Source organism: Ciona intestinalis, chromosome 1 (genome assembly GCF_000224145.3).
Source record: "Ciona intestinalis chromosome 1, KH, whole genome shotgun sequence".
NCBI lineage: Eukaryota > Metazoa > Chordata > Ascidiacea > Phlebobranchia > Cionidae > Ciona > Ciona intestinalis.
In genome coordinates, this window is record NC_020166.2 from 1,539,073 (window position 1) to 1,561,502 (window position 22,430).

The window sequence follows — 22,430 nt, forward strand, 5'->3', positions numbered from 1 at the left end:
CCGAGCTAAATTGCCGAGCGCTAGATGGCGATCGAGAGCAAGTTGCTAATAAACTGCATTGTCTGATCGGATTCCAATAAAATAAAAATAAGCAACCAATCACGTATATAACTTAATGTTATAAAGTAATATCTATTCGAGTTGTACTGTTTTAAACTTAAAAAATTAAATACTTTGTTCTCTTTAGTTTATACTTTATATATAGTCTGAAAGCGTTTTATACCAATACACAATATCAAAAACAAAAATGAAACAAAGATTTTTTTAGACTTTTAATATGCCTGATACCAACATCATATATTTAATGTCCGTGGAATTGGAAATATTACGAACTCCTTATACCAGTGTAAAATTGGGGCAGGCATAATGTTTGTATTACTGGGATTAAAACTTACAATCCGTGGTCGGTTATGACATCACAATCACCGGTATGACATCTCAGCGGCGAGCGCGCGGTTAAATAAAGAAATCGACGTAATGTAAACAGTCAGACTTTGCTTGTATAAGCCCAGCTTCTATCGACAGCGGGTTAAAAAGTCGGGAGTTTTAATCTTTCTGTTTTTACCGTTCATGTACAAATAGTATCGCACACCTGCGTCGTTCATGTTAATTGACAAATACCCAGTTGGACACTCTAAATTGGAATTTTATATATATTTTTTTAAAGTGGGACAAAACACAAGCTCCTTCTTCTAGGAAAAGGTGATTGAGTAAATCCAAGAACGAAGCGATTACAACACACACTACAATGTCAAGATCAACTGAGACATCCAATTAGAACTTAAGAACACTAGAAACGACCGCCTACGCCAAGTACGACCAAAGGCTCTTGCACCAATTAATGGAATAGCTCCACCAGTCTTGTGCCTTAATGAACGACTCAACGGAGCAATTGAAAGTTAATTGGCCGTTTTTCGTTTTACTGGATGCCCTACCCGAGTTCGTGCTGCTATTTTAGATTCAAGTACAAGAAAACTCATCTTATTTTGACAACTTGACTTTAGTATCTGCTGATTCATATCAAAGTTTTGTTGAGTCATATAGAAAAAGAAAAAAAACGATATTCGTTAAGCGTAAAACACCAAACAAAGAAATCAAATAAACAACCATTTTAAAGTTTCCGGAGAGGAAGCATTTGTCTTTGATCTCACTGCAATACTTTATTGGGACAAATATAAACATAAAAAGACGCAAAACAGAAATTGTTCCCAAGTTTGGCGGCTTTTTAGGTGGTGGGAAACGTAAAGTTTTTGGTTAAGCGCCATTTTCGGTAGTCATGTGATATTGTTTATTGCACATATAATATTCGTGGTTTTAAACATTTAACAACGCCCTTTAGAGTCGTGAGGATACGGTTATATACTTTTGCAAATGTTCTTTGCTTTACTACCAAATGGGACGATGAAATAGAATGATAACATGGACCATCTTACCCCAATCTACCATACATACCATATATAGAAAGTTACGGTTACATATAGAAAGTTAATAAGTGGCAGTTAAAAAAGGGTGATAAACTGATCAAAAACCCCTCCGTTGTCCAGCAACCACAAATCGCTTATTATTTCCATAACGTAACTTTTATTTTCTCTCTAGTTTTATAAAGATCAAACAATGTATAGGAACACAAATATAAAGTAAGGTGGGGGGAGATGGGACACCTTTTCATTCTATTTTCTATTCCAATTTAGTAGTAAACAAATAACATTCAAAGAATTATAAAACGGTGTCCTCACGACTCTCATAGGCCGTTGTTTAAATTACGATCAGATTGTTGTAAAATCATGTGCTAAAGGTGTCCCAACTTCCCCGACTGACTAAAACACAATAGCATAAGCAACGACCATATCTTCAGGGCTAAAGGAGGGCGCGCTACCTCTTTTGACAATTAATACAAATTTTTAGTTTATAATACCATAACACTTAACCTAAAACCCTAATATAAACAGGTAAGCGATTCCACAGCACACGCTTGATGTGTCAAGGTGTGAATGTATCTTAGATTACACATTGTGTTGCGGTTGTTTAATAAGCGGCTTATTCTCTTGTTATCGTCTCGTTTACACTTAACCAAACTAATTCATCATTCTAACCCGATTTTCTACACAAAGAAACCTGTTTGATTTTCCCAAACCCACGTGCAGTCATGCGTGAAGAGGATAAACACGTGACCATCCCACGGTCAATATTTGCGAAGGTAGTCCAGTTACCATTCACCGCCTAATTGGGGTAAAAATGCCCCTTTTGCGCCTTGGTTTGTAACCTTTAACTAGGAAGGTGAACTGAAATTTTACTCCATGAATTTACGGGAAAATGTGCTTGACAGTTTCAAGACACCATGCGTTGTTTTAATGATAAATCCAGTCAGTATAAAACACTGTATAATATATTATTGCATTACTTGTAAACTACAGGAAACAAAACGTGAAACAAATGATTACCCCTCGGTTTAGATTAGTATGTCAAGCCTCTTACCGACTGTCATATTCTAAAACCACGACCTCTATAATATATCATATTAAAGTAAGCCTTGCTTGAACTAATTTCTGTTGTAAAACCAAGCAACTTTATTAATTGTTAAAACTTGGAATTTAAAATGTTGCATGATAACCATCTTACCCCATGTTACATTATATTTCGCATGCGAACGTTTCAAATTGCTGCTTTAACCGCTTTTACAGCCAATTCCACGAACACTATAGTTGGGAATATGGTTTTGCGGTATTGGGACATTGGATTTACTAAGTCCTGTTTGTTTAAATTATACGAAGTAACACCAACAACAGTGTAGCATGGCTAAATTGTATTCAACAAAATTAATGAATTTAAAAGCGCGTAAAAGCGAAACGTTGGCAATAAACAAGACAGCAATAAAAGGGTTAAGTAAAAAAAGCATAAAATTCAACATATAGTTTTAAAATGGCTGTTCCATACCATATACACCGAAATTGTGGAAAATCTTTGGATAAATCTTTAAGTGAAAACCTAATCTACAACCAATGTATATTGCACCAATTAAACAAGTCCCACACTTATCAATATAACTGCATTGTAACTTTTGCAGCTGTGGTCTAACCCGTACTAAAAGAAAAAGCAACTGCACGAGCGAAAAGCAAAAGAAATATTTAAAAGAACGATTGTTATGTTGGTTGACAAAAGTAAAAGAAAAAGAAATTAAATAAAACCATTTTATATTAAATCTCGTTAGAAGGTGAAACTGACGTTCATTACACCAATCTAAAATAATTGTTTTTCAGAAACAAATAGCTAAGTTAAAATTGAAACCCATTAAAAGCTAAAAATTTCAGACCCCAAACAATACGTCATGGCTTATGCTCCGCAATACAATTAGGTCGGGCACGTAAGTTCCGTGCATTGGGCAGCAAGCTGGACTCGAATGACGTCATCGTTATGACGTAGAAACGTGACGTCATGAAAGTGCAAGGTGCATTTTTGCGCGACTTTTGCGCCCTCTCATCTATGTCGCTAACGCGCTGTAGCGTCGCGGTCGCTTCACAACCCCCTTGGTCGGATCAGCAGCGAATTAAGTTCAGAGCGGGTGAGACATCCCTTTACTCTTAGATCACACCGCAACTACGGGACCTCCGTTGTCCAGGAACGACTCGTTATACGAGGGTGGTGGTCGCTCGCTGTGGGACGACATCGTGCCCGTGCGGTGGCGCTCGTGTTCCGACTGAATACGAGCATGATGTCCGTGTGGCGTTGAGATTGGCAGAAGTGTGACTTGATGGAGCGGCGTGGCGCCACGGGTTGGTGTCATTGGCGGCGACTGGTACTTCTTCATGTGCCGACGCCGCCGATACACTTTGTAGCCCAAAAAACCCAACAGTACAATGAAGAGAACTGCGCATGCGCCAAGAACGACTCCAATTACAAGACCATTGCTTCCTACAGAGGTGCTGTTTTCTGATTGTGTTGGTGCTACGGGATCGACAGGCGGATCAACTGCAAAGAGAAAAAAATAGTTTAAACTCAAAACAAAGGATTAGGAAAATGTAGAAGTCTCGCCCAAAACTCGTTTATCATAAACCATCAGTTAACCGACAAAAACAACACGGTTTAAAACTCGATCATATTTCCCTCTGAGGTTTTGGAAACTTTACTTTGTTAAATTAGCGGTACCAGCGGCTTTTGGTCAAAGATAATAGAAAAAAATGGTGCTAACAAAAACAAGGTGTGCGCCAACATTCACACAAGGAAGTATCTAGTCAAAGAATTATCCGTTTAAGCGACGCCGTGGCAATGATAGTAAACACAACATGGGGCCAGGGGATAAGTCAGATATCTGGACAAACCAGGCACCAAACCCTGGGAACTGTGCCGAGGTTTATCGTGATGATAAATAAACGTAAAGAAAACGATCCGAAGCTACGAGGGCGGTTGTGTTTAGTTGAATTTATGAGTGATTCGAAAAACGCGACGCGGACGCATTTTAGCGAGTAACAATGACGTAACTAGATCTTCGTGAATTGGTAGGGTGATGTCATAATAGGAGATGCGCGATGTAATAGTAAACATAAATGGGGAATCTAGAAATTTATTCGTAAATAGCCTAACGCTGTTTCGTTGCCATTTTTGGCGATATGTAAGAATCGATGTTGCTTCAATAACGGCACCTGGTCATGGGATATCAAAGCGAAATTACGACAAGGTAATTCGTATGCATCAATCTAAGGGCCGACGAAATTAAATTGGGTTAGAGGGGACGATTTTAATATCGTAGCAGTCGTTTTGCTGTAGCCCTACACTGACAAATCGCTACCCGTCGAAACGTGCGCGTAGGTGGCCTTGCGTCTCAGATTACCAATAAACCAACATTGCCACAAAATAATAGGATTTGTGACGTCTTGGATGTCTCGTTTCAAAACCTAGGTTGGTACAAAGTCGAAAAAACTGCGGTTGCTTATTAGAAAATCGATTTTTTTGACAAGCGCTGTCAAAATATGACTAGATGGAGACGTGCCCATCTGGCTGGACATTAAACTAAATCGAAGCAAACTACGATTATTTATAAGAAAGTTTTCGAAAATAGATTTTTTATTAAATGTGCTATAAAAACCCTACACAAGTTTACAGAAGGCGTTCTCACCTGGATTAATGCTTTGCGGAGGCGTATTCTTGGGTGTGCCTGGTGGTACCACTACCGGGTTATAGTGGGTTGGGGGGTTAGGGTCAATAATAGGCTTGCGATCTGTAACTTTGGGCGGGAGATGGGGCTTGGGGAGATTGTGTTCAGTGGTGTCCACCATTACTCGGTTGTCAACTGTAATAGAAAGAAGTTTATAAAGACTTGTGTTTACTATTTCGGTATATATGGATTTAACTTATTATTCATCGTATGTCAGGACGAAGAATAACACGGCTGTTCTGTTTCATACACCTCGTGCCCGCATACGAGTTACCACATTAGTGGTGAAATTAAAATGTTACAACTTTGACAGCAGGACAACGGGCCATTCATTGTTAAGCATTTTCTCCGAAACCATATTAAACGGATGCAATAAATAATACCAAAGTCACGAAAGGATTTAAAGTTTAGACTTTAGCACGTTAGATCTAAGGCAGTAGGAGACTTGTACTAGAAAACCATAAGTCATTCGTGACGTCAACAACAAGCCTATACAGCTGTTTTTACGGTTAGTTTGTTGCCGTTTGCTTTACTGGTATGGATAATCCTTTCTAGGTTTGTTGTTGGTCTCTAGACACAACTGGTAATCAAAGAGAACGGGCTTGGGCAGGATTAAAAGATTGTAACAATAACAGTGTAAAGAATCGTGTCTCAGATTCGAGCGTTTTTAACCGCAAGTTTTCGTCCTGCTCAAGGTTGATAACTCCACCCAAAAAGTTTCATTTGTGGTGTATAGGATTTCTATGCCCACAAGTTTAGGTTTTCTATGGGCTAACCACAAGTCGAAAAACGCGGAAAACGGGGTGTACAAATGTCTTTGTAAATATTTTGCTATAAGCAAAAACAGACATGCTTTAAAGGTTGGACGCCGCGAGATGATTTTAATGAGGCTTAAAAAAGTCAGTTTAGCGCAAAAACCAAACACGCTTTTGACAGATTGATCGATGGGCTTGTAATTAGAACAGAGGTTCGCAAGCATTGGTGAAACAATTAGGCTGGATTTTTTCCAAATATGATAGCAAAATACTTAACGGAAATGCCTGTTATTTTAAATGTGTGTTGGATAACGTTTTTCTTTAAGTCTAAACGCGCACATCGTTTTAGTTTGAAAGCACAACGGTACAATTGAGTATACAAACATGAAAAACATTATATCATTCTTAATCTGGGCGGGTTCATTTGCTTAATCTGATTACAATAGCCACGCCTAAATCCATTTCACAACAGTTTCACAGGAATTATACCAAGCAGAATTATTCACAGTTGCAATGGGGCGAATGAACGCAAACAATAAGAAACTCGAGCAGCTGTGGTACGCAGCATGGAAGCAACGCTTCAGACACGTACCAGATATAAGGTGCAAATAAGCCATACAGACCCACTATTGATGAATGACCAATGACCGATGGTGTTAACGACAGACCACGTCAAAAATGACAACACCTCAACTAAGACACGATTTTTCTATTCTATGTGAGGGAGGACCGATAAGCAGAAAATGTGGGACTGCTCCAACACATATCTTTTATTTTATATAAGCGAGACATTACAACTATAGACATATACGACCTTGGAATTAGGCCATAAGTGGATCCTTACTCCAGTATAGCCACTTTATATTTAAAAGTGTAAAGAAATGCTCTTATTGCTAATATATTTGTTAAGAATAAAGAAATTTTTGATACGTCTTAATTTATCTTCGTATACACATAAGTGTAGCAAATGTCCGTTAATATTAAAAATATCAAGGTATGAAAAGGAGCAACTTTCTAGAAGCGTGCAAATCATTTTCCGCCACCTTAAAATTATACCCAAATCTAACATTCTTGTGGCCCTAATCGAATTTTGTGGTTTTATTCGATACCGCAAAGTTGAAAATCACGATTTGCGAGTCGGATGCGCTTTTCGTTTACTTTCACACCGATTCGAATTTCCGCGAGGGCATTAAAAATCAATTACCCTTATATCTCCACGGTCCGCACCGGCAGATGTTGCCCAAAACAGCAATTTTAAAGCAACGAGCCCCACACCGGTCGACAGTTTTCAGATTTTGTTAAAGTCCATCGGTAAAGAATTTAAATTCGTAAAACCCGTAAATTTGATCGAAGAGCTAAGAAAATGGCCTTAACGCAGCTAATAGCGGCTTCTTGTGTGCGCGGTTGCAGATACCTAATCCGTAACACCGGCGTGAAAAAACTGGCCAGTACTTCAAAGGAGGAAACGGAATTCCTGGCCCAACTGACCAGGCGGTAGAGTTTGATTGATGAATGCTGCTCAGGTGTTTCAGTGCAAGTCAAGTTTACAAACCGACTTCGCACGTTTTATGGTGAATTTAAACGCTTGGAATACTCGCGTGAAAAGTAACTGGACAAAAGCAAATATTTTGTTTGGAATAATAAGTCCGGGCAAGATGGATTCCGTTAGAGCAAAATATATGTTTTACGTTATATCAACAACTAACGTTCACATTTAAATGTTATTGGTTAATTGAGTGTATTATGCCATTTATACAAAATACTGGTTGTTGAAGTTCAATAAATACACATTCTCACGTACATAATTTGCCCATAACTATAAAGGTGCTGTGTCTATACAGTTATACACATCTTCTAACACAATGCGGTGGCATTGGGTAAACGTTCTGATGTTACTTCGATGTTTATCACAAGTTGGTGACGCGGTACCAGGGTTTCGTGCCCATATACTACGTCACAGATTTACCACTTTTGACGGTCGGGAATTTTAATGAAACCTGACTTTTTATCTCGGTCGCGATTTATTTGAAAGCTTTTGCGCGATTGCAATTAGTGTTTCCAGCTAAAATACATTTTCCGACGTTAAACTATTTAAAAAAAGCGAGTGTTTGGGATTTGGCAACACTTAAGTTAGGCCTTAATAAAAATTTATCGACAAATTACATTTTGAAATTAAATGGTGCGATCTAGGTAGAGGTAGCGGTTTGTGACCAATAACAAGCGGATATGTTACCAAAACTAACAAAATATCATTTGCCCTTTAACGCCGTGTGATAAAAAGACACCCGTGTGGCCGTGTTATAAGATACGATGTTGTTACTCCATGCGAGAATAAACAAAGGACATTCGTTCATTCTGATGTTCCAGTAGCACATACCTTTATGGTATTTAAAAGAACACTATTCATTACTCAAATTCATTCACGCTTGTAACAGAATTGATATAATTAAGAGACCAAACAAATTGTCATGCTATTACTCATATATCGGTTTTGTAATTGCTTCAATGTATGCGTAAAATTAACGTAGAAGAATCTAATTTAAACTCTAAGAAATCTTGAATACGAATTATGTACTTGAGACATATTTCAATTAATGTACCAAACACCAGGTTTGGTTTAAGTATGTTTTTGATGCAATCGTTGTTTAAAGAGCGTTCTTTTAATTGTTGAAACCACAATGAGGAAATATGAATATTGTGTGCGAACATCCATCTTACCTTACTGTACTATTCATTTAAAAATTTATGTGAAAGAATATTTTTTGCATTTAAGAATCTGCATACTTTTTACATTAGATTCCTGCTTAATGTTTCAGCCCAGACACTCCACAAACACACGGGAGGCTACAGATCCAGCCAGGCGTTTAGCCTGGTCTAAAAGTGAATCAGACATTCGGAATTGCAAAGAATTCGGCCTGTTTGCGACCCTTTGCCATCTGTATTGCTACCCTAATAAGGGAGTACATCGGTAGATATAAAACCATGGATTGAATTACAAGCATTCGCTCCGGGCGCACTTAATATTGCGTCTGCATGTAACTTAATACACGGTCGTCTATACTCCAGGCACACCAGTTCCCACTTAACGCAAGATACTAGAGTTCAGGACCGGATGCTAGTTAAGATAACGCGCGACATTTTTTCGACGTCTGACTTTCAAATACAGGTGTAACCAACGTCGGCAATGTTGCTTTTGAGGGTCAAAGGCTAAATGTGCTTAGCGCTAATAACGCACCTGGGTGCTCGGTCCCCTTGTAACAGCATTACTGCGAGTTAGCAAGCCAGCACGATGACAAAGGGAACGAAAGCATGAAAATCGATTGAAAAGCTGTTTATTATTCTTGCTCAAACGCAACGCAGACCATTCGTCTTCTCTCATACGTGCTTAGAGCGGGGACGTCAGACAGTAAAGTTTAAAATCTGACCCCAGCTCTAGGGCGGCGCGAACGAGTGCTTTGGAAACAGACTTATGTCTGTATTAGCCGTTACCCCATTGATAATAATACCTGATTTTTAGCAACGTGCGGAGGAAATGCATGTGGCGCGAAAGTAGCTAAAAGCAGAACTATTACTCCGAACTTAACACCTAGTTGCATTACACGCATCAGTTGTTTCGGTTACTGTTCAGCGAATAAACGTCACGGTTGGAGTAAAACTCAACTTGACTTACACTCCTACGGCAATTAGGTTATTTACTCAGAAGATACGGACACGCACCGCGGTAAACAATGCAATAAATCACAATTACGAGCCTCGTTATAAACCTAATAGGCATGGGGTGATAAAACCCTTGAATTGTTATTCAATTCACACCTTTTCGGCATGCGGTCTTTTCGACAACAAGAAAACTTCCTCGGCGGTCGAGAATACCAACGCCCGGGCAAGGTCAAGCCGCCGAAATCGATATTTTACCGAGGAAACCAATCATTGGGCGTCTATGCGCTGTTCGTGGGGCCTGGAGTTGCAAGATTGCCTCGAAGTTGTGAATAATTAAACAATTCCGAAGTCACATTGATTACTGTTAATATTGAATTATTACTTCGCCCGGGAAAGGTCGGACTTGAAAACAATTTAGACTTCTTTAACTCCGTTCTATTGATCACAGTCTGCTTTCAATACAATTAACGATTTTTGCTAAATCAGGAGTTAGCGCGGCTTGTTTTCGCTTGCATTTGATTAATAGGCGGTAATTTCTGTTAGATGAATCATAGTCTACTCTACAGAATTACCGCACAGCCACGTCGCTAGTCCTCGCTAACCTGAACCCACCACTTCAGATCTAAGATCGTAATCGACACCGTCGGAAGTCCGTGACGTCATCGTGACGTAAATGGAAGCGGTCACTGGACACGGGCGATTGCAAGTTTCAATTCTTGATAGCGTGTATCTTTGAAGCGGAGATTTGGAAACAATAGACTTAACTTTGAGCCGAACGACAAGAGTCTTGGGTTCAGGTGCGTAACTGGCAACAAAATAACATCAGCTATTCCCAGAACACCTTGCCATGGTTGTAATGCAAACCTTGGACTGCGGAAATAGCGGATCTCTAAGCTTATGGTCTGTTGCCTTTACGCCTTTCGTTAACGCAACAACGATGCGAAAAACACGGAGCAAAACACTTGGTTATGTATGCAAGATTGGGTTACAGCTAGATTAGTTTCTGCGGCTAAAACGGCGCCGGGGAATTTTTAACGTGGTTGGTATAAGGGGTGTTTACCTACTTCAAGATTATATAAGAGGTTGGACGGTTCATCCTTTTTATTATCTTTTATTGTTAAACATATTTACAGAATTATATAACCGCATCCTTACGACTCTAAAAGAGTGTTGTTAATTGTTCAAAACACGATCAGAAATATGGGACAAATGCTAAAGGTATCCATCTTATCCCATCCCACTTTATAACTGATGCACTCAAGTCTTGAACGTGGTTAACATAGACATCTTATATGTTAGACCGCCCCACCGAAATCGTATACGCTCTCTACGTAATTCAGCAGGTGTACGGTCTAAGTTTAAGCTCAGTCTTTACCTAAGGGGTATTCGACACCTTTCATAGGTTTATCATATGATGATCGTGACGCGCCGTGATTAATGAGTGAAATTTCACGAATTTCGGAAAGAAAGGAGTTATAGGTGTTTGGTAATGCAACAATATGGCGGTTAACTACACAAGAACGTCTGTCTTAAAACCCATCGGAGTATATTACGTTTACATACCGGAAACACGGTATATGGGTCTAAATAACTGGCAATATTTATAGATTCTTGAAAATAACTTTTACCAAATCCTTAAAAAAAAATTACCAGCGAAAAAGTGCTGCCGAATGCATTCCGAAAATGCACGTTAAGAAAACTAAAGGTCATGTCTGTTGGGAAGAAAAGGGTAAAACTGATAAAGGCCTATAGAGATGCGGACTTTACATTCATAGAAAGCGGTCAAGGGAACACAGTAATGATGGATTGGGTAAACAAGCTATGGCTGTGGCATTCAATACGAAGGTTAATATCGTCCTTAGGTAGTGGTTGGTAGTTCCTTTGACCTTTACAAATGCTTGCTTGTCTACAGACCGCACTATTAAGTTTTCTAATGTTCGGTTTGGAATTCGGTTGCTGTTCCCGAATCGGCACGTCGCGGAATTTATTCACGTCACAATGAACGCGACGCTGAATCGCGGTTAGAACACGTTCGACAAACAGTGGATTCGATTACCCTTATCTGCCCCCGCGCTTGAATAAATCAAGACAAGAACCTGTCCAAGATATTAACCACAAACTTTTTGCGCACCAAAGATAAACTGAGACATACAATTTTTTAATATGAAATGTCTTAGCGTAAGATGTGACATGCTTTTCATTACTTTTATCGTTTCATTCAAAATGTTACAGAAATATAACCGTTTCTTACGACTCTAAGAACGTGGTTAATGTCAAAAAACATAATTAGGAAATATTGAGCATTGTGTGTCAACAATATCTATCTTATCCCTACCTTAAAGTTTGGTAGCAAGAGTGACAGGACATTTTTTTTATGAAGAAACCGCAAAATCCTATTAGTCGGGAATTCGCAACTGACAGCAAATAAAAGTTTGCCTGGCAATGCATGAACTTTTCAATTTCGTCCAATTTCCCCTGCTTTATAAGGGTCTGATCGATGGTTTTATTTGAAAGGGGGCTTTGTATTATATTAGAAGCTCGATCAATCCGTGCAAATAAAAAGGAGCACGATTTCGCAATCGCAATGTTTGAGGAATAAGAAAATTTTAAACAGGAGAGCTTTGAAACCAAACGGTCGGTAAATAAGACGAGAAGAGTGTTTATAATTCATCATTTCAGCAGTGTATGAAGTTCTATAAGCAGACTACTGTCTGTGTCTGTGCTCGCCTTTCGTGTTCATTGAGCGAATACACGTAACTGCAGGTGCGCGGAATTACTGTGTCAAATTTGATTTATTGACGTGTTGGGTGTTTTGGTGGCCCCCGCCTATTCATTTTGCGCATCCGGTAAAAGGGCTTTAACCTTGTGTGGAAGGATTAGGGGCGTTCGATTCAACGCACAAACAACCGGGTCTAAGCACAATGGCGTAAATTACAGTCATTTGGAGAAATATGGCACTTGGGCGATACGTGTAAAATATTTGGACGGTTTCCGGATCGGTTTGTTGGAATTTGTTGGCTGCGAAAATATGAAGATTGGGCTTGCGTTGTATTAACGTGGGTGTTAAAACGAATAACGATCAAAGAGACGGCTTTTATTAAAGGTGGCTTCACGGGGAATGTTGGTGGTAAAATGGGAGCCTGATTGCTGCACTCGGCAGAGATTTCTGACGTATATGAAAGAGTCAGGCAATTTAAGAAGGGACCTGTAACTTAAGAACTCGTCGACGTGCGAAAGTTGCTTTTGAGTGAAACTCTCAGATGGTAGAAATACTTCCGATGTAAGATAGGCACGTCCCGTGCAAACCATCGGTTCTTCAGCGGTAAAATAGAAGCTGAAATGAACGGGGTAACCTACGTAGGTCGCAACCTTGTCATCACTAGGCTAATGCTGCCAGGTGTCTATCAACATGCGACGGCTCAACGGTATATAGCGTGGCGCTATTACCGCTAGTGATGCCGCTAATGAACTGGGACACGTCGGGGCAAGACGGCGAAGTTGCGCTGATATACGCGCTAAATAAACATGTCACCTAGAGACAACTTTTAAACGTGAAAACATGGCGCCCGAAAAGTAAGAAAATATCTGGCAACACTGGAACGGTGATGCTCTGACTCACGGAGAACAAAAGCCGCTTGTTTTGGTTCAAGGGCAGACTCGCTTGGCTGGAGAAAACACAAGATGACTTTCTGTTCTAATGTTGTTGATTTGTACAAGATTTCGTGGCGTAGGCCGTGTCACGACTAAATAAAAGACACAAAAGCATCGCTTCTACGGAGATTAATAGAACGTAATGATTGACACGTCGACGGCTTGCGGGCTTCGTGAGTGCCGTAGCATTGATTTAGGGCATTAGGAAATATTAAGCCATGCTAAAATGCAATTCTGTCGACACGTAACAGAAGTCATGACGATATGACGTAGGTATGGTTGAATATTTGTGCAATAGGGCCAGTAGAATAAAAACTTTGACTGCTATATTAAATTACATAAACCTGGGAGGCAGCCGTCAAAAACATCACGTTCTGTAAATGTTTTCGTGGGTTTAATTATTTTGAAGCTTCATTCACAAACCAAAAGCAGGTACCGGGTCTCTGTCAAATGCAATCGGATTTGACACAAAAGAAAACGAACAACACACTGTTACCCGATCCAGGCTACAAGTACAAGGTCAAGTGTGGGGTCCATTTTGCAGACAAGCTCCCAGGCCCCATGGGATCTGCAGGCCATGGAACTATGTTCTTATTTTGTTTTGTAAACTGCGGCTCAATTGAGCAAACGCTTAAAAAATTCGCTTTAAAGCCGAGACCCACAACCTAGCATTCAAGCTTATACAGGCAGTTATTTCCCATATTAAAAAAAAAATCGTTGTTTTCCTTTTACTAATTTGTTACAAAGTTCGCAAGTTGTTTACTATCAATGCTTTAAGTTATACCTTTAATAAATCGTTGCAAATTCGAGAAAAAATCACCAACTTTCCACTATGGGTTACTTGTTCGTATTTGTGGGATTTATATTGAGTGGATGACGCCATACCACACCTGCTATCATGGATTGATCATCCTTAATACAACTGCGCCGGATTTCACGCTAGATTAGAATTGTTAAAGATGAAATCGAAACTAAGTTTAATCGTGCAGCAATCTTTTAATTTCAGCTTTTGTAATTTACAAGACAACTTTGCGCAGAATGTCACGTATTGCTTATGTGTTTTAATAATTACCAGCGCTCTTTTAGAGTTATACGGTTACATAATTCTGTAAATATTCTTTGTTTGCTACCAAATGGGACGATAAAACAAGATGAAAGCACGGACCATCTTACCCCAACCCTATCGCATATTCCACTTAAATATGATCGAAGAGATAAACAAAAAGTCTACACAATTCTCCATACTGGACAATGCAGCCAATTTCCTCTGACCACCTGGATCGACATTCTTTCTAGCTTGTTGTTTTGGTCAGTATCGTAACGTATTGCAACAGCAAGCAGGTTGGAGGAGCGGCAGCTTTTAAGTGAGCTATTTTTACCCCGGGCCAATTATAGCGGGACAATTAGGTTTATTTGGTAACAGTAAGCTTCTATGCTTAAAACGGGGGGTCTAACCCAAGTCCTTAACTTGGCGATTTTTAAATTCAGGTAAAGACTAAAGATTGTTGAAACCAATAACATTAGTCAAGAGCACCGACAGTTGTGTCTCTGTTTTGGACTCGAAACACCGCGACTATGGAAGCGTGAAGCTTCAGAGTTTTTACCGATGACCAATGTTTCTTACGATTACAATTGTAATGCTGTTTAAACTAAATGTTTAATTACATTTGTGTTTGTAAGAAGAAACAGTCACGTTATAAATCGAGAATGATTTATACCTTCGTTTCAACCAAAAGCGTGTTATAACGACTGTTGTTTCACCCTAAATTCCCATTATTTTACGATGTTGTATATTGCTCAAGACTTTCGTTACCGTGACCGAAGGTACAAAATGTAGTTGTGCCTTTATCACTCATATGTAAACCGTGTTGTAGGCCACATATACCCCATACATTACCCCTATTTAGCAGACATGGTTAGATCGGCCACTCATGCGCAAGACAGGATCCCGACAGGCAATTACTTTAAAACGGGGCAACGATCCGTTTACCCAACAAAATTTCAGGCCCAAACTGGTTTAATCCTGTTCTTACTGCCAGACCAGTTCCGATGTGTCCAGTTACCTAATGGCGCCTATTTGTTGCTTATAAGCAAAATCTGGGGACAATCTGTCTTTAACGAATAAAGCCGAAGACACAAGACACGCGCATTAAATTCTTGGCTCCCAGATCTCTATGGTTTCGGTAACCCAGTGGTTCCCTATCTAAGGTACGTATTTGGTAAGGTACGAGTTTCTCACGCGAATATATGAAGTTTTGGCTTGTACAAAATCAAAAAACACACAAGAAATCAAGACATTGAGTGACATTATAACGTATACTACAGCTGATGATTTTCAAGTCGCGTAAGTTGTACGTGAACACTGCACGAAACTAAAATAGTTCGGAAACACTGGCATAACGTAATTGAACTTGAATTTCTGTCTGGTTTACAGCCGAGTGCGAATATGGAGCGAGAATGAACTAATCAGGCGCTTGGCTTCGTTTAAGTGAACAGGAACCAACAGTCAAGGAAGGCCTTTTGGTTTTGGCTCGTCGGTCTAGCTAGCCATATCAAACACCTAATTGGAAGTTTCAGGCCACTGCTTCAGCGCGGCTGAGGTTAGCCGACTAATTGACGCGTTTTTTGGCAGAGTATGCGATTTCTTAACATCGTTAGACACGCTCAAGTGATTGGAGGAAAACGATTGATGTTAGGTCACGTGGGCCTCATAACCTTGCACGCTTCAGTGCGCACGGGGTGAGTCAGAATAGAAATCTTAAACTTACCGATTGGGGTATCTTCTGGGTGAACTCTGAGCTCTAATTTCATGTTCATTCTCGTGCAGACTCCGCCTTGAAGACTTTCGATGCCGGATTTAGTTCCGTCAGATGTCGCTGTAACAAATAAAGTTTTTAAATGCATAATCAAATGACACTTATAACAAATGAATAATACTCATTTGGGTTACCGACAGTGGTTGTAACACGGGTGTTCGACGAAAGCTTATAAGTTAAGTTTTTAACTTTGTGAGTGATTATTTTTATGCTCGGCTAACAATATAGGAAACGCATAAGCAACCACTGGGTTTGAGCAAATGTTATTAAGTGATTTGCTCAAACACATATAATCCTATAGTAATAGCAGCGCCGAGCATCGAACCCACAACCTTTATTCTTATTAGGGCGCTTGCTCTTAGCAGTGCACCGTTGGTTGCGCAACATTTAGGAACTTTAAACATGCGTCACTGTTTGAGTCACACGTTGGCACACTTGGTATAATCAACTCTACTGATAACTTAAGTAACTTACAAGAACGACCCAACTAGCTATACATTTTTTAGGGGAAATAAAAAGTCTATCTAAAACTCTTCGCGATTAAAAAGCTTTAACAATTTGTTTAGCAAACGATACAAAAATTTAAATTTTTTCATGATATAATAGTTTGGTTTAAAAAAATACAAGTCAGATCTAAGATGGCCTAATTATAGCGTTTGGGGTTAAAACAGCGAATGCAGTAAGGTTATCAGTGGCAATCAATGAGGTATGGGAAAATAGCAGCGGGTATCTGTAAGCGCTGTTCCCATGACTAGCCACTTATCGTATCACTGTGTCTGTTTAAAACAGCACGAAGTAAGAAGCAGACCATTAAGTTACTACCGGTCACTGTGATGTAACCAAGCGTAAAGAAAAATGGTTTGTGACATCACAGTGCGCAAGATGCGTCATAGAAGAAATACTATCGATTTTAATATTATTTTTAGCAAGGGTTTATATATAAATAGTAGGTCGGGGTAAGATGGTACGTTTTTCTCAATTAACCCCCCCCCAAAAAAATACAAGCGAGTCTAAAATAGCGTTGTTGGTTGTTAAACACGGATAGAAAATATTGGGATATTAAGTTCTGTTTCCATCATTCACTTCAGAACTATATAGATATATATATGTACATAGGCGCTATGTTGGGGGTTGAATTGACAAACACACATCACGAACATTCCTAAATAAGCATATACCCCTCACGTTGTTGGGAAACCGTTAAAACGAGCTGGGATCAAGTCCCATGTCGTAATATTCACAACAAAGCTGTCTTTAAGGTTCATTTCAGGCCAGTGGTTCCAGGGCACCAGATGTTGATTATGTTTGGTGTAGCGGATGCAGGTGCGGTAAAATATCTTGCAACACTGAAATTCTTTGACAAACTTTTGCTTCCGAGGAGACAAGCCGTTTGTTGTCGGTTGTCGGGTGGCTTACCAAAACTCGGCAAGTGAAATGTTTTCGTCCACGAAATATAAACAAAGGAGCGATCTGATGAAACGGGACAAGTAGAGAAGGATTTCAACGATGCATTAAAGAGCAAGACTTCAGATAGATTTTTTGGGTGAAATCTAAAGACATTTTTCGAATTTTATACCAAGTTATTTTGCGACCAATTAATCTGCTATGCGATTGGCACGTGACACAGGACACGCATGAGTGATCCTGCACGCCCTAGCTTTCTTGTATGTCGGGACTTGAAAGGGGAAATGCTTTCATGTCAAGCTAGGGTTGGGGGCTGGTTAAAAACAAGGTAACGATGGATAAGTCAGTGGTGGAACGCTCCACATATCGGGCTGCTGCTTTAAGAGGACTAAGCGCATTTCCTATAGTGCACAAAAGAGTTTTTTTTAAGAAGTTCTTTTGATTGAAAGTTCCAGCACGAAACTTGCGTTTCCGCAATAATATCTTAAGCGACCGGGTGCCTGTCGGTAAAAACAACATTTCAGCACAAAATAAACAAAATGCCCGACTAAAAATAAACCGTAATCGCCCACAAGTGTCCCAGGGGTAAATCGACTCTCTTAATCGGATTCCGAAGCCTTATGAGTGGAGCAACGAACCCAGAGGGTAAGATGCGCCTGTTAAATGAGGCGAGCGCTCCAAGAAACGCGTTAAATGTCTATCTCAAGGCGATGTGTTGAAACAACTATCGACCACCCGTGTGTTGAGTGCTTTTGACATTGAATTTCACTCGCTCATAAAATGCTGCAAACTCGAAGTGAAAAGGATGGCACACAACGTTAACAGACTGTAAACTTTAAAGGCTCACATTAAGTCCCACATAAACCAAACGAGGTGCATCAAATATGTGCCAACAGCTACCAGTACGTGTTATGTTACGAGTAAAAGCATTTTCGGCCAAACCACAATATTTTGATTCGAACAACATAGTTTTTTCTGAAGTTTCAGATTACATGGCGTTAGTTGCATGTCACGGCACGAAGTCACGCCACGCAATTAATGTGTTGTGGCAACACCACAAAAGTAACAATTGCAAGTTCTCACGTTGTAAGCCAAAACTGGTTAACGCGAAGAAATTTTCCGCTTAGATTGTAATTGAATATTCATAGTATTTTATTTATGCTGATTCAACTGGGATTCTAACTGACGACTGCAAAACGCCATAATTTTCACACAGGTATGACGTTACAATGAGAACTGTGGCGTCAGAAACGCAGCCGTGAGGGCCTGGTTTATGACGTCACAGAGGGCGACAGAACCCATTGTTCTGGTGACGAAATAAAGATGCGACAATCTCTTCAATTACATCACAAAGAACGTCTGTGTATCGAGCGATATATGTGACTCAAAGTTACAAACGTGGCAATGAAAGTAACTGGCATTGTTAGATCAAATAGATAAAGTGTTAACGCCTCAAGGTTAGATATATCTCGCGACCATTGGCGCAAAGTGTCTTGGAAATAAATATTTCAACCAAACGTGGCAAAACTAATCAGAAACAAGCGACCAGGCAATTTCCCCGGAAGCAAGAAGCAACATACTCGACAGTAGCCATGAAAATCCGCCAGAATGTTTATTTCCCATACATAGGTAATATTTCAATGTTCTTCCCAGGCCACCGTGCTATCCAATAAGCTGGGTGTGACACCGGAATAAGCCCTTATCTCTCGCCCACTTACAACCAACAAAATGTAAAGGTCGTCCTTAGGTCAGGTCGGCAAGACCTATACTTCCCGCCAGGTGTTAAAACCGACACCAGATTAGAATAAACCCCAAATGAATGATTTATGCAACGTTATGCAGGTCAGTATCAATAATTAAAACTAATCGTCCATACTAAAGCACGCTCAATGCCGTGTGTTTAAAACGTAAGCCAGTATTCTAGTGGGATCACGTCGTTTCTGCCATGCAAGAATGAAATAGTAATGCGGGGTAATTCATCATACTCTATCTGCGTCTTCACTTGCTCTTTAATCGAAAATGTTGCTTTTTGTCGATTAAAATAAGATATAGTGAACCGATTGGCACAAGGTTATTACACAGTGTGTCGCTAGTTGTCCTATTTTCTATTTTATCTGACAGGTCGTAATTTGCGATGCAATTAACATGAGCTTGGGCCAAGAGTAGCATTATGGCGACTTAATCTCTCAAAGTGCATTGCGTTAACTAGAGTTATGACAGCAGATCGTCGCTCTGCCGATCTTATCGCATCAGCAGACTTGTCCCTGTAAATTGGGCGACTGAGAGCAAATTCGTGTACACCCCTGTGCTTATTCTGATGCTTAATGCTGATAGGGCGTTATCACCGCCCGGTTCGCCTCCGGGAACCTCCAGTTTATATGTGTCTGAGCACGAAGCAACTTTTCGGTATCATTACAATGACAAAGCAAGCGCTAATGCATTGCGGGTTTAGAATGCGTAAACATTTCACAAAAGACCGAGAAACCTTAAGTCGAGATCAAAACCAGATCTTACTGACGAGGATAACATGAAACGATATAAAGAATCATAAATCCATCTTCTGCCCGTCAAAATAAACGTGAACCGAACGCCAGCTTCTCCTAATGCGTACTTAGCTACGGTTTAATCGAGTAAAAGGCGAAACGGTCTCCACGAGGCTTTAATGTCGTCAAATTATCTCACTGCGGTAGGATTCGGAGGCCTGCCCTTTGAAGGAAAGATTTAATACGTAAATTGGGCCTGCGAGACCACCTGGCGAGGAAAACGGTTTAAAGTGGATGAATACACAGTTGCTGTTTAACCCGAAAGTGGGTATTTTAGGAACCAAAATTGACTAGTAATCCCAAGTGCTGCACGAAGGCGAAAGGCTTTCATCCAATATTTGTAACCAAATATAGTTTCGGAATTTAAATTTGGGAATTAAAATGCAATTGCACTTTTAATACAACGTAAATGCGTTAAGCCATTAAAAGCAAGTTTAATTTGATCAAATGTCGTAAAGCGAGCGAGCGCCGATTCGAGCGGTCTGAGCCGGATGAATAAGTCATGGTACAGATGTGACAATTACTTATTGCATGTTGTGAGATGTAGCTTGGAGTGAGGAGTGTCGAAATGGGAATCCATCAATAATTCATGAAAAACACACCTCGGATGTAAAGCAGCTAAATTGGCCCGACATGACGAAATTGGACGACCCCATACTGTGCTGCTGGCTTAGGCAGTTCGCCCGGACGCGTCTATTATAATCTATCGACCACCAGGGAACTGAAGATGGCTTTCCGCTGCTTTCAGACCCGTCACGTTTGTTTTCGTTTATCAATGCAAATGAATATACGCGATAAAATAGAGAAACTGTCACATTTGCTTCCCTCTTATTTGAAGCATCGAAAACCCTGTACAACCGACTAACAGAACTATTTCAAAGAAAGAATTAAAAGCATATCATACTTTATAGCCTTTTCCCGAATGGAAGGTTATTTTCAAGGAAGAATTAGCCACATACAATATTTTACAGCCTTCGATTATTTTTCCGGTGTTGTGGTCTATAACTTTTCTGGAAGTTGACGGCCTTGCATAATGAGCGTTGTGACGTGTTTATACGTTGATTAGTCAGCTTTACGCCTTGCAAGACAACCAGCTGCAAGCAGACTAATTAGTCGAATACAACTCGAACTTGTCTGTGGGAACGTCAACACAACGGGTGAATTTTCTATTTAAAGCAAACTCATAGACAGCGGTTGATTTTAGTCTGGATTCATTGGAATGACAGTTGTTAATAAGGCGCAATTGCGCGTCAGGCCAGATCAGCATAAGGGTTATGTGGGGTTAGATTGTAGGTTCGATTAGAGTTGTTGTTGGGGCTTGGACCCAGTGTCCGGAGCAAAGCAGTGAAAACACATCAATCACAGAAGTTAAATGAATTGGGCGCTGTCTTCGTTTTAACTTTGACTTGGAACACAAAACATAGACTCGAGTGAGTCATTAACAAACCACGTGACTTTACGCTCCAATGAAAACAGACGACAGCTAGAACCGAATACGGAAAAGCAGAAACTAATCGTTGGTGACCCAGGACGAACTGACAACAAAAATAGGCTATTAAACCTGGAATATAAGTGTTTACCTATACACACATCATAAGAGCCATCGATACGAGGCGTTTAACACCTAAAGTGGGAATAAATAGACAGTGGTGTCGCGGTATTCATCCAGATACTTAGGTGTGTAGTATTGATGGGTCGTCAAGGTTTCAACTCAACCATTGGAACGAATTTTTAAGATGCCACAACTCGGTTTCCTTCGTCTTGTTTATTGTTGATAGAACAAAACCAACCAAGTAATTTCTAAATTAACCAAAGCCCAGAATTCCTTGACCAAATCCCCGAGCACAAGTACAAGCCTCTGCGCACTTTTGACCTCTTCTTGCAACGTAGTCTTTATGCACTTAGAACCCAGGAAGCCTGCAATAATCCATTGCCCAGCTCTAGGATTACTGTCTTCTTTATTGACAATGTCGTTACTCCGAAACCGCAAGCCAGTATCGTCGTTGTTTATATTTGTGTTTCAGATAATACTACCCCTCCCTTGGTAGTGTAAGTATATGACGCCTTTTCGTTTTACTTTGTACATTAATTCTGAGTAAACCGTTTCCGCACAATTTAACTTAGCCGGGAATATCTTGGCTCGGGAACCACTGACGTTTTCTGCCACAAGCTTTAACATCATAATTGCCGGTTATGCTACGTTTAGAATAAGCATGGAAGATAAGTAATTACGCTATCCTTCATTCCAGCATATGAGATAGGAAATAACACACAATTGGCGCCTTTGTGAAGTTAGGGCTAATAATAAGTTAGCTAAGACAAATCAGTAAATGATGATCCTCACGAAATACCAAAGTTCTAAACCAGTGTTGATGCCCGTAGACTCAACCATAAGCAGTGGCTTACATTGGTTTCACAGTGGGTAACTTCGTGCGCAACCTAGCATAGATGGCTG

At 40.0% G+C, this 22,430-nt stretch overlaps 1 protein-coding gene across 1 annotated transcript in view; it reads right to left on the bottom strand.

Annotated features, from left to right (window-relative positions):
- Positions 1–2,796: 2,796 nt before the first annotated feature.
- ephrinb (ephrin) overlaps positions 2,797–22,430 on the bottom strand; it is a 36,354-nt gene continuing 16,720 nt past the window's right edge. Inside the window, 3 exon segments of the mRNA NM_001078227.1 lie at positions 2,797–3,966; positions 5,111–5,284; positions 15,981–16,088. Coding sequence (NP_001071695.1) covers positions 3,584–3,966; positions 5,111–5,284; positions 15,981–16,088 — 665 coding nt within the window. The 3' untranslated portion in view covers positions 2,797–3,583.